Source organism: Carassius auratus, chromosome 12 (assembly GCF_003368295.1).
Source record: "Carassius auratus strain Wakin chromosome 12, ASM336829v1, whole genome shotgun sequence".
NCBI lineage: Eukaryota > Metazoa > Chordata > Actinopteri > Cypriniformes > Cyprinidae > Carassius > Carassius auratus.
Window position 1 is genome coordinate 14,840,918 of NC_039254.1, and position 13,001 is coordinate 14,853,918.

At 36.1% G+C, this 13,001-nt stretch overlaps 1 protein-coding gene across 1 annotated transcript; it reads left to right on the forward strand.

The window, feature by feature from the left end:
- The first annotated feature begins 180 nt into the window (after positions 1-180).
- LOC113111935 (monocarboxylate transporter 9-like) lies at positions 181-7,933 on the forward strand. Its single transcript, XM_026277197.1, has 6 exons — positions 181-612; positions 1,393-1,604; positions 2,070-2,213; positions 2,941-3,036; positions 4,126-4,950; positions 7,211-7,933. Exons 2-6 carry the CDS (start codon positions 1,400-1,402, stop codon positions 7,393-7,395), a joined length of 1,455 nt encoding a protein of 484 aa, XP_026132982.1. The 5' UTR covers positions 181-612; positions 1,393-1,399; the 3' UTR covers positions 7,396-7,933.
- The last annotated feature ends 5,068 nt before the right edge of the window (positions 7,934-13,001 follow it).

Consider the following 13,001-nt stretch of genomic DNA (forward strand, 5'->3'; position numbering starts at 1 on the left):
TTGGACTGGAACTGCAGCGCGCAGTCACGAGCAAAGAGAGATGCACGTGGCATCTGTTTACAATGTCATTTACAGTAAAAAAAAATACAGTAAAAAATTATTTATAGAAAACAGTCAGATGGCAAATGCCATATGTCCATGTCACAGAAAACGTCCCATGCATACCCTGCACAGAGATGATGCTACCTTTCAATGCAGATTAATGGCGTTTACATTTTTAACAATGTCTTTAAAAGTCTTTTAAGTGTTGACGGGAAATGATCGCGGTTGGGTTGTCACTGCAGGCAGGCTGCGTTCACTGTCATAAGAAAGGAAGTTAGAGGAGCATCGAAATGTGAAGCTGGACCAGCGAGAACAGCTTCAAACCGGTTTAAACGCCTGGCAACAAAAGCCGGAGCTCGCGCAGAACACACCGCACAATGATGAAGGACAGATCGGGATGTTCCAGCTCAACACATCCACAATCATTCATATAGATCATAGTGGTCATCTCACATTATGACACAATGACAAGACATTTCAGATCATAACGCAGTATTGTCCAAACAGCCTGTTCAACAACATCCTGAACAGAATTTACCACGGAAATCATCACATTTCCCGGTCGGTGAGGTAAGAGATCTTAATGAGATGGTCATTTGTTTTAATAGAATATTGTGTAATATACTGGATATTTTAGTTCACAATCATGTCTATAAATGGAACACGTCTTTATGTGTGCCTAATTTTCTTTTCATTTTTTCGTTGATAATAATCACAACGACAGTTTAAATTATAAATTTGAGCAATACTAGAAAGAAAAAAAACAATATATGCAGAATATATAGCAGTAAAATGTAACTGAGTAGGGTTCAGGAGCGCGCACGTTTGCAGCTGTGCGCTCTCTGCCATTGTGCGTCTGTGCGCGCCTCCGCGAGCAGACGTGCGCGCGTATTTTACATCCTGCTCTAGGTGTTGTTCTTTACGAAACAAGTTAGGTTGAGGTAGAAATGCTACAAACTTCCTTTTAAGAATAAAATACAGAGAACATTGTTTCAACAGACAAAAAAAATGCATGCATGTTTGTAATGTTAAGCAGTTATTTTCCATTCAACTGAATGGAGGCTGAGATTGCTGAGCACCAAAAAGGACATGAAAAGCATTATAAAAATGGTCCATTGTGCAAAATGTATGCAAAGAAATTAAATGATAACAGTATTAAAACCAGAATTATTGACCACGACTGTAAAGAAACAGTTTGGCCTAAAAAATAATGTAGAAACAATGTCCATTCCCATTGGTTCTAGATTATGTCACTGCCAATACTTGTAGAAACAATGTGAGCACCACAACAGCTTCAGTAGCACATTTTGACAATACTTGTGGCCATGACTGTCATTTGTTTTTCACCAGTGTAAACATGAGTGCCCGAAACACTAAGCAAGCCCCAGACGGTGGATGGGGTTGGGTCATTGTGGTTGCCTCTTTCATGGGTCAGCTCCTGGCCTACGGTTCGCCTCAGTCAGTGGGGGTGCTTTACCCAGAATGGTTGAACACCTTCCAGGACAGCAAAGGCATGACAGCGTTGGTCGGCTCTCTCGTGTCTGGGGTCGGACTCATTGCTAGTAAGTTTTCAACAGATGCATTAAGTCTATTAAATCTACATAAACATATGATTTCCATTGCACCCCCCCCCCTCCCTTCCTGGTAAATATACCATTGTAAACATTAAGCAGGAACACAGTTAACCACAATGAATGGAATGCTTTCCAGCTCCATACGATCATAATTAAACATCAGACTACTTTCTCATCCATTTGTTGTAAGACTTGACCTTGTTTTTCATTATGAAACTTGTTTACCATTATAAAATGAAGAGCAGCGTGTCAAATCAATAGGGGTAGAATTGTGGCTAATGATTTTCTGTTTGTTTCAGTGGGCCATTTGATGACATGTCAAGTCGATCAAAATCTGCACTTGGTCATCTGTCTAGTTCTATGCCTCGACTTACAGCTGATCATTTTAAGCAGCTGTTGATTTGAATTCTATTTCCAGTTTCCCATTCTTGATGCATTCTTCCTCTTGCCCAGGTCCCATCTGCAGTGCCTGTGTTGTGAACTTCGGGGCCAGACCTGTGACCATCTTCAGTGGGGTCATGGTTTCTGGAGGACTTATGCTTAGCGCTTTTGCACCCAATGTTCAGTTTCTCATATTTTCCTATGGGATTGTTGTTGGTGAGCATCTCAGATTTCCTCTTAGAATGATTACTGTTTCTAAATTGGGTCATTGCGCCACCTGTGTGTAAATGGTGGTTGATTGATTTGGGTTTTTCTGAAGCTGTTGGTTGATATAATGACAAATTATACAGAAAATTATTCAAATGATTACAGATTGAGGTTTTTTTTTTTTTTTTTTTTTTTTACTAATGCAAAAACACTTATTTGTATGTTTATATAACCAACATGCATAATTTATATTTATTTAATGTTTTAATTATTTTTATTATTTCATCTTCATATAACAACAACAAAAAATAGCATATTTTTAATAACAACAAAAGCAGAAAAGCAGTTAAAATAAATAGATTTACCCTGTTAATTAGCATCAAGTTTGAACTACATATCAAGCATTTATGTAACATATTACAAAACTGAGTAAGGAAAAATAAAACAGTCGATTTCTAAAAACCTAGTTTCATAATTTTGCCCAAAATTCACCAAAATATTAAAAGTTCTGCAAATTCATCAGGATATTAAAACCTATAGCATAAATACACATTTATTATTAACTTAATTTGTAGTTAAGTGAGGTATTTCGATTTTAAGTATTGTCTTGTGCTTAAGCTCCCTCCGAAATCTGTTTTCCTGCAATTATATTTGCCTATATGATAATAATGAATATTTTATGAGCAGGTGAACCTTTTTGCTGACTTCTCTTTAACTTCATACTTGTATTACACAGGACTAGGCTGTGGACTTGTGTATGCTGCTACTGTAACCATCACTTGCCAGTATTTTGACAAGAGACGTGGTCTTGCTCTTGGCATCATTACAACAGGTAATATATGATTATTCAAAAACAATAAACTACCAGTCCAATGTCTGGACATGCTGGCCTTAATTTATCATTTATTTGTTTATGAGTTTTATCAAATATAAGAAGAAAAACAGGCAACATGTATGGAGCATATATGAATTCTAATATTGTTTAATAGCAGTTAATAAAAAAAAAAAAAAAAAAAATAATATATATATATATATATATATAACTATAGTTATTTATTCATTTAAATGCCATGTTTAACCCATATAGCCATATTAAAGCTGCTCGGTTTAAGGAAAGAATAGCTTAAATATTGTTTTTGTGATTTATAATGTGATTAAAAAAATATTGTTCATAATACATTTACTTGTAGGGCTGTACTATTTGGCCAGATTTTTTGGAATATATATCAACATGGCTGTAAGATGATAATAATAATAATAATATTTATTATTATTAAATAATAATTATCGTCATTAGTATCAAGTATAAAAATTGCTGAATAAAAACAAAATAATGAATAAAATGATCGTTCACTGTATTTTATATATATATATATATATATATATATATATATATATATAATAAACAATAGTTTTTTTTTAAAAACAACTCTAAAATTTAAATACTAATAGTTATTAATATTAGTAAGTGTAACCTTAAACCGTCAAACGTTTAACCATCAAACTTTTTATTTTGACTACAGGGTGCTAAGAGCTTTTTCTTCTTCTTTTTTTTTTTTTTGAAGTTGGACCATATAATGTTCCCAAATACATGTTAAAGTGACCCAAACGAGTAGATGCAGAGATGGAGTTTGTGAGGAACAACATTTACTGCAAACCGAGCCGCTCTGAGCCGCTAAAAACACTAGAGGATAATGATCTGATTCATGTGTAATGACACAGTGCTGCGCTTCACTCTGAACGTGTGATTTACTGATTTATGATTTAGTAATCACAGAGACATAGGACATTTTTGGTTTTATTTTACTCAATCATGCAGCCCTACAACTTCTTACATTGATATTCCATAAAACTAAAACAGTTCAATCCCAATATTACTTAACCAGTAATACTTAATCATCTCATTTTTTTTTTTTTTCAGGTACAAGTATTGGAGGTTTTCTCTACGCTACTGTGCAGAATGAGTTCATTGCACTCTTCGGACTCGACGGCTGTCTTTTGCTCATTGGCTGCTTTGCACTAAACATCATCGCCTGTGCTGGACTCATGAGACCGCTGCACCTGCCGGCCTACTACCTGAAACAGAGAGCAGCGCTGGCCGAGAAGACCGAGGAGAAGGTTCTGGAAAAGTCCCCTGTCGTGGAGGACCCAATCAAGAAAAATCAGTCTGTCAACATACTAATCACAGGGGAGACGAAAGAGCGGAAGAGCCTTGTGAGCTACGCAGCGTTGGTGCGGCTTGTGAAGAAGAAGCAGAAGAAGTACTCTGAATACTTGCACTCGACGGCGGAGCTGCTTCAGAACAGGGTCTTCTTAGCCACGTGCGTGTCTTTGTTCGCATATTGCTTGGGGGCTTACACTCCTCTTCTCTTCCTGGAGGATTTGGCCCAGAGCGAGGGTCTGATCAGCGGCATCAGCACCATCCCGCTGGTCTCCATCATGTCCATTGCTGCTGGAGTGGGGAAGCTGCTGCTGGGCGTCATGATGGACGTCCGCTGGATGAACAGCATCTTTCTGTACGTCTTCACTCTGCTGGGAACAGGGGTGGTTCTTCTCATAATCCCTATCACCAAGAACTACGCTGGGCTGCGGGTCATCTCAGCGCTGCTGGGGTTTTTTTCTGGAAACTGGTCTGTCATACCCTACGTGACCACTAAGGTGGTGGGAATGGATCGTCTGACTGAGGCATATGGCATCTTGATGTTCTTTGGTGGATTTAGTATAATGCTCGGACCACCGGTCGCAGGTAATTTTTTGACCTGTTGCTTATTTCAGATCTGTTAAGTTAGGGTTCAGAAGCTATGCAAGCCCATAAAATTCACTTCAGTAGTCTGCAAATTCATTAGTAAAGAATAGAGGTTTAGCAAAAAATATTATAAAAAATCGAATTCCTTTCAATGAATCAGTTAATTTGAATTGATGACATAAAACCCAGGATGCTGTTATTAAAGTTAACTAAAAAAAAATCATAATTTTTTTTTATTTCAAATAAAATAAATGTAAAATTTTTACATTTTCTTACAGTTTAATGTAATAAAATCTAATAAATAACAATAATAAAAACTAAACATATTTTTCAAAAGAATATATAAAATAATAAAAAAAAACTGAACAAAATTTATAAAACTTTGATTAAATATAAAGTGAAAACTCATATTATAAGAATAAAATCTAATTCAAAATATATATATAGCCTACTTATTTTAGTTAAGTGCTTAAATTGTAAATATGCATTTATTCAATTATTTTATTTAGTGCATTTGCATATAGCATATCAACCAGGTTCCAGAAATAATCACTGAAGATGCTTCTGAGGGTGCTCTTGTCTTAATGCACATTTTCACATATTTTGTCCTGTCTAGTGCTATGTTTATCACTATGTAAATCACTGCTACTGCGAAAGTGAATCCTGCATAAATATACAGACATCATTTCCAAAACTTTGCAACGTGTGTGTGTTCGAACAAAGTTCTACATTTTAAAAGGATTATAGGCTAGAAAGCTTGCAAAGAGTGCTCATAACCACTAAAAAGCTTTCACTCTTTGATTAATAAGTTTATACCCAATGTATTAAAACATACATCCGCAAACCAATTCATTTGACAATCAGTCAGACTAAATTAAATAAGCCTGGATTATTTGGTTAACTTGTTTTATGAAACAGGCCTCAAGGCATTAAAAGTGATCATATTTTCTCCATCGCATCGAATCACATTGAGTTGAATCGAATCGAAATCAGATCGCACTGCATTGTAAAAGGGGTGAATTGTATCGCATCGGTAGCTGCTTCATATATATCTTTAATGTATCGTATCATTTGCTATGCATCGAGATGCGTGTCTCATGAAAGGCAAGTCATGAGATGGACATGCCTAGTAGCTTACACATTTAATTCACATTAAATACAAAGTCAGTCATATTAAAAATATTTTATGGCATGACACCCATATGTGGAACTTAAGTAAAAAGTCGGGTTTTTAAGTGTAGTTAATAGATTATTGCACTATTAATCTACTTTGCCCATTTATTGATCAGATAATAAGTTGCAAAATGCATTTACTCACACATGCTTCAGAATCAAGATATTTCCTGATACAGTTTGCACTTTTGGAAATATTTTGTATAAAAAGGGAGAAAAATAAAACATATGCCTACATCAGCACTTGACGATGAATTAAATAAAATCCGCTGTGTTTTCCACTGACTGGCAACCTGTGGTGCTGAAATACAATTGGGCAAACTGGCAGTGGGCGGGTTTCACAAACCAAAACAGAGACCGACATTCCGGCCTGGAACACACATATTCAAAGGAGAATAACTGACTGAAGCATTGTTTTTCAGATAAACAAGGATGTTAACTCAGCATGTTCCTTAAATATCTGCGAAGTATTATGGTATTTTTTAGTTTTTAGTAGAGTCAAAAACTTACATACAGCACCTTTAAAAATAAAATTAACTTCGTAATAATAATAGGCCTAATAAAAATAAGAATGTTGGCCAACAGGTATACATTAATTGGAAAAGCCATATCCTCATAATATTGCCAATAATTGATATTTTGGACAATATCTCTGGCTATCTCAGGTCATCACAGAGCCTGTTACGTTTTTTGGGCTGAATCGTTGAGTGCAGTTGAGTGGACGGTTCAATACGAATACGTGTATTGTTACACCCCTACCTTTTATACTTTCTACGTTTTAAAAACTACATTGTTAAAAGCTTCTTTTTTTTTCAGAATTTGTTACTGACCCAGGTGACATTTCAAAGTGGACCGCTATTAAAAAATGAAAACTACAGCAATTAAAAATGTGATGTTTGAATTCCATTCCATTTACAGTAATTCTGCTTCTATAAAGTTATGATGCAGCATCAATTCAAGAACTGAATGAGAAATCAAATGGCATTCTCAGTTAATTCTTAATTTGTAGACAGAAGTGTACGGATCTGGAATGTTTACCTGTACAGCGACAGACAGCACAATACAGTTTGTTTTGTTGTATCTCCAGGCTGGATTTACGACTGGATGAACTCCTATGACCTGGCGTTCTACTTCAGCGGGAGCTTCGTGCTGCTGGGAGGAGCTGGCCTTTTCCTCGCTGCTGTGTGCTGTAGGAACAACAACCAAGAGGAAACCGGCACGCCAGACACAGAATGCATTAATGACTATGACAAAGTGGCAACGGTTGCCTGAAGCACGACTACAAGATTAACTGCTCTCCAGCAGATGAATTCCCCCACTCCTTAATTACAAATAGATGAAGCGTACTTTACACTGAACATGTCCGATGTTACACTGAAGAACGCTAGCAAATGAATAGAGGACTGTCCTTAGGCTTGTTATTTGTGGCCTTGTTTTAGGAGGCTCTGGTTCTGCATTCACAATTTTGTTTTGGTTACTGTCTGGATGGTATTGAAATATGTGGAGATGGTGGAGTCCTCAGTGCCATGTGTCATCAGTCTTAGAGAAACAATGTTTTCGAATGTCTCAAGTTTTATGAGATGGCTGTATTGTTTTTTGTATATACATGGAAGATTTTGCGCCACTACACTACACCGCAAATAAATGTTTTTGCAACGATTTCACAATCTGAGAAAGTTTCCGCAGTATATGGACGGGTGATAATGTCTTGTGCTGTATCAAAGTTTGGTTGTTGTTGGTTTATTTATTGTACTTGATTTGTGTCAGTAAAAGCTGTTCATAATGTTCAGGCAGACAGCACTAGACTGTGCTTTTATGTTTATGCCTTGTTTTCTATTCCTTGTTCTGAATTTTTTTTTTTTTTTTTTTAAGCAATACAGACTGTAGTCTGTAGTTGATTTAAAAACCACATAAGCAATATGTATCTGTGAAATTGCTGTCAGGTTATTTTTATAGCAATTTAGCTGTCTTTTTTTTTTTTTTACTTTTTGAAATACCAGCTTATATCGACTGTTTTACAAATTTTGCAATGTCAAGACTGTATGTTTGTATTTGTACTGCTTTCTGTTCGTTTAAATTTTTTTAACCTTGGTAAGATATTGTTACTTGAAATACATTTTTTATTATATACACCTTTAGGCGTAAAAGACCTTTGATCATACCATTATTATGTATGTCTCTTTTTTTTTTTTTTTTTTTTTTTTTTTTGTATGTGCATTTGTATGTTTTTTATTATTAAAGTTTCACTGGCATAATGTTTATTTGTTGCTTATTTTGTAGCCAGTTTTCCTTTATGGAAAACACTAGTCATGGTCTGTTGATGCTGAGTGCAAACTCAGCCAGACTCTACTGTAAAGATTTATACAGGGTTTGATTAGACTGCCATGATGTGAGGTGGGCTTGTAGTCTACATGGATACAGTAACCATAGTGAGTGCAGTCAGAGGTCTATTTATGCAGTCACTAGTGTTTGTTTACCTGCAGGTTTTGAGAAAGGTTGCACAGGAGCACAATATGCATGTATTACTGTTAGCTGTTCCTGTTAGCTATTACTAGCAATAATCTTACTTTTAGGTCTTTAGCAAAACATAGTATTCAGTCTCAAAAGCAAATGGGTATTGTTGAATTCAACTCCTCCACAGCTGACAATAAAGAGATGCATTTAAGAGCTACACAGAGCTGAGTTGAACACATGATGCAGTATTATATTTACATATTTCTACAGTATTACAAGAATAAGGGTTCAATACTGCTATGATACGAACATGAAGAGCTAGCTATTGCGAATGTACTAATAAACATAAATTAAAGCAACACTATGTAAATTTTGGCGCTCTAGCGGTTAATAAACGGAGCTGCACGCATCCCGCGGAAGTACCGGATCTACTTCCCCAAGTTTATGTCTATGGCGATTCACGCAGGTATTTGTTACTCCGCAGTGGTGACGACCTAAAAAGGCTACAATAGTCCAAAAACGATCACTTATTCTAAATGTACCGTAGTGATTTGGGATAAGACCAAAAGGCGGTTTGATAGATGATTTATGATGCTCATTATATACATTTTGCCAATTTTAAACAAAGAGAATATTACATAGTGTTGCTTTAATGTTTGTGCTTCAGATATTCAGAGCAACAGTGTAATTGTGACAAATAAATGTATATAAAATAGACATTGAGATATATGTCTACTTCAAAAATCAGTACGTTGTCTTGTTTTCAAAAGCAATATCATAAAAACAAAATGCATTTACTTAAAGGAATAAACTAAACTTATGGATAGAGAACTAACATTTTAGCTTTAGCTATATATGGTTTTGCATTAAAAAGGACTCTGTGACTTTCTTCTTCTTTTTCTTATTATTATTATAAACATGCAGGACTCTCATTCTATTGACGTCACCCATTCACTGCAGAGGATCTACTGGAGAGTAAGTGATGTACAGAAATGCTACATTTCTTTAATTCTGTTTTGATGAAGAAACAAACTCATCTACATCTCTCTCAGATGACCTGAGGGTGATAACATTTTCAGCAAATGTTCATTTTTGGGGGGTAAACTATTCCTTTAATAAGCAATACTGTTTTTAAAAATAGATCTCAAATTATTTATTTATTTTTACCTCATTGGCCATTTTGTTTGAATTTTAATTATACATTTTCATACAGTATCCATACAATTTATGCTGATTAACTACTGAGCAGTTTATAATGAATGGACTGGAGGGCTATTTTTCTGCCAGTCAGAAACAATATAAGAGCTGACTAAGAGGAAACAATGAAATCCATCTGCAGTCTGTATTTTGGCAAAATATCTAGACAGGGAGAGGAAGGAGACTGGGGGCAGCCAAACATTTCATCCATAAAACTCTTCCTCTCTAAATAAAAAATCACATGCATCCAGAGGTTAAATAAGCTAGTGATGCTAAACTAACATTTACTTATAATTTCTCCATTCTAAAAAATGCAGGGTTGTTACATTTCACTCTGGGTCAAATATGGACTAACCCAGCTGATGAGTTAAATTAATACATTAAATTTTTAACCCAGAAGTTGGGTTAGTCCACATCAGCCCCAAAGTTGTGTAGAAACAACCCATCAAATGTTGTAGTTATTTTACACTAAGCACAGTATTTTGACATGAGAACAGGTCAAACACGTGTTACCTGCAGTCACTAGAGGGCATCACTGAACCAGGAAGGCAGTTTTCAGCTAAAAGAGATTTCAACCTTCAAATATAGTCCCCTGTTAATAAACTGACAATGTGTAGAGCATTAAAGTATTCATATAAATTGCTTAATATTACTTTCATGCCATCATTTTTTGTGTTGTGCATAAGAAATGTAATTTAATAGATATGGTAGAGTGCCTTTTCAATTATGTTTAGATTGATTTGAAAGGGCGATTCGTTCTCTTTAATTAAATAAGGCAGAACATCAGACACACTGCAATATTCTTGGCTTATGAAGATGTACCTGCAAACGCAAACTGTATCACAATAAGTGTGCAATTGGTGACCATGGTAACTGCTGACATGACTGTTGGTGTTCTCCACTGGTGTGTTTGATGAACTTAGCCCAGTGTGTCAGTCTTTAGTCTAGATGGATTCAAGAGCAAATTATTTTCTATGAAATTGTTCTTTTTTCTCTCTCATTTGTTATAGCCACGAGAGATACGTGAGTTTGTTGTGTTCAGAAGATTAAAGCCGTTTTACATATTTACACAAAAATCACAGCTGTATAATTTTGACACCAGTCCCTGAGCAAGCATAATTTAGTCTGGCTTTTATATGGTAGTGCATCTTTACACAGAATTTTAAGCAGGCACAGAACTTTACCAGTGTAAGTGTAATGAGACCGATACAGCGACCAAAGATTCATTATGTCAGGTCATTTTAAACCACTGTCAACAGAGGAGCCAACGTGTTTTGTCTATATTTGGAAAGCTACTTTGCAGAGAGCGCTCTTGGAGGGTTGCCATGTCCACTTATTATAATAAGTAATTAAAGCAATGCTTATTAAGTGTCTCTGGGCTTGTATTTCTGGCTTGGCTCATAAAGTGATCCATTTTATGGAGTTGATAAAGTAGGCAGGTGCAAATTGCTATATTTAGGTATGTGGCTTACATTGAAGATCTGGCAACCCTAATATACAGTACCCTGTGATTTCTTTCACTTCACTTACAGAGAACAACACAACTTCTGGTATGTGTTTAAATACATCAACCACTAGTTGTTCAGTTAATTTCTATAGGCTAAATATGATTTTTTTGGGGGAGTAAAATCGGTTGTAGAACATGGTCTTCACTGCCATAAATTAACTGTGAGAACATGCTCAAGCACTAAAAGAACTAAGCTGAATTTAGCTACAGCTCAAACGATCAAATATGACTGAAATCCTCCAACTGGATAGAAGCATAGTCTTAACTACAACTTCCCAAAATCTGCAGAATGGATCTGTTTTGGCAGCTAACATCCATGTGTAGTGTATTTTAGCCTTTACGGAACTTCAAATCTTTCCTGGACTCCTTGTTACCAGTTAACCTAGATTAATGCCAGTAAATCAGATCATGTAAAGGAATTATAATAAATGGAACAGATTGTATATCCTAACAAATCTTAGTGTAAGGAATCAATAATCTTTCCAGTAAATGAATTTAAGAACTCTATTTATTGCTTTTGGTCATTGACAAAATATCCATTAGCTGAGTCACTCTTTAATCCCATATTGCAAACAAAGTAATCAGATTTATATTAATGATGTAATAATATCTCAAAGTGAAACAACTTCTGTTCAAAAGAACAGTGAGACTGATGTATCCAAACTGTCCTTTCAATTCATGAAAGCCAATGGGAGGCTCGCCAGTAATGGACATTTAATTTTTTATGGGGGTAATATACACTCACCTAAAGGATTATTAGGAACACCTGTTCAATTTCTCATTAATGCAATTATCTAATCAACCAATCACATGGCAGTTGCTTCAATGTATTTAGGGGTGTGGTCCTGGTCAAGACAATCTCCTGAACTCCAAACTGAATGTCAGAATGGGAAAGAAAGGTGATTTAAGCAATTTTGAGCGTGGCATGGTTGTTGGTGCCAGACGGACTGGTCTGAGTATTTCACAATCTGTTCAGTTACTGGGATTTTCACGCACAACCATTTCTAGGGTTAACAAAGAATGGTATGAAAAGGGAAAAACATCCAGTATGTGGCAGTCCTGTGGGCGAAAATGCCTTGTTGATGCTAGAGGTCAGAGGAGAATGGGCCGACTCATTAAAGCTGATAGAAGATCAACTTTGACTGAAATAACCACTCGTTACAACAGAGGTATGCAGCAAAGCATTTGTGAAGCCACAACACGCACAACCTTAAGGCTGATGGGCTACAACAGTAGAAGACCCCACTGGGTACCACTCATCTCCACTAGTAATAGGAAAAAGAGGGTACAATTTGCATGAGCTCACCAAAATTGGACAGGTGAAGACTGGAAAAATGTTGCCTGGTCTGATGAGTCTTGATTTCTGTTGAGACATTAAGATGGTGGAGTCAGAATTTGGCGTAAACAGAATAAGAGTTACCACTGTTCAGGCTGGTGGTGGTGGTGTAATGGTGTGGGGAATGTTTTCTTGGCACACTTTAGGCCCCTTAGTGCCAATTGGGCATCATTTAAATGACACGACCCACCTGAGCATTGTTTCTGACCATGTCCATCCCTTTATGACCACCATGTACCCGTCTGATGGCTACTTCCAGCAGGATAATGCACCATGTCACAAAGCTCGAATCATTTCACATTGGTTTCTTGAACATGACAATGAGTTCACTGTACTAAAATGGCCCCCACAAGATCTCAACCCAATAGATATTCGGGATGTGGT

Excerpts from the sequence above, each read along its gene's own strand:
- LOC113111935 (XM_026277197.1), top strand. The coding sequence starts at position 1,400 with ATGAGTGCCCGAAACACTAAGCAAGCCCCAGACGGTGGATGGGGTTGG. Across the intron at positions 2,214-2,940 it reads TTCCTATGGGATTGTTGTTG|GACTAGGCTGTGGACTTGTG; the intron begins GTGAGCATCTCA and ends TGTATTACACAG. Across the intron at positions 3,037-4,125 it reads TCTTGGCATCATTACAACAG|GTACAAGTATTGGAGGTTTT; the intron begins GTAATATATGAT and ends TTTTTTTTTCAG.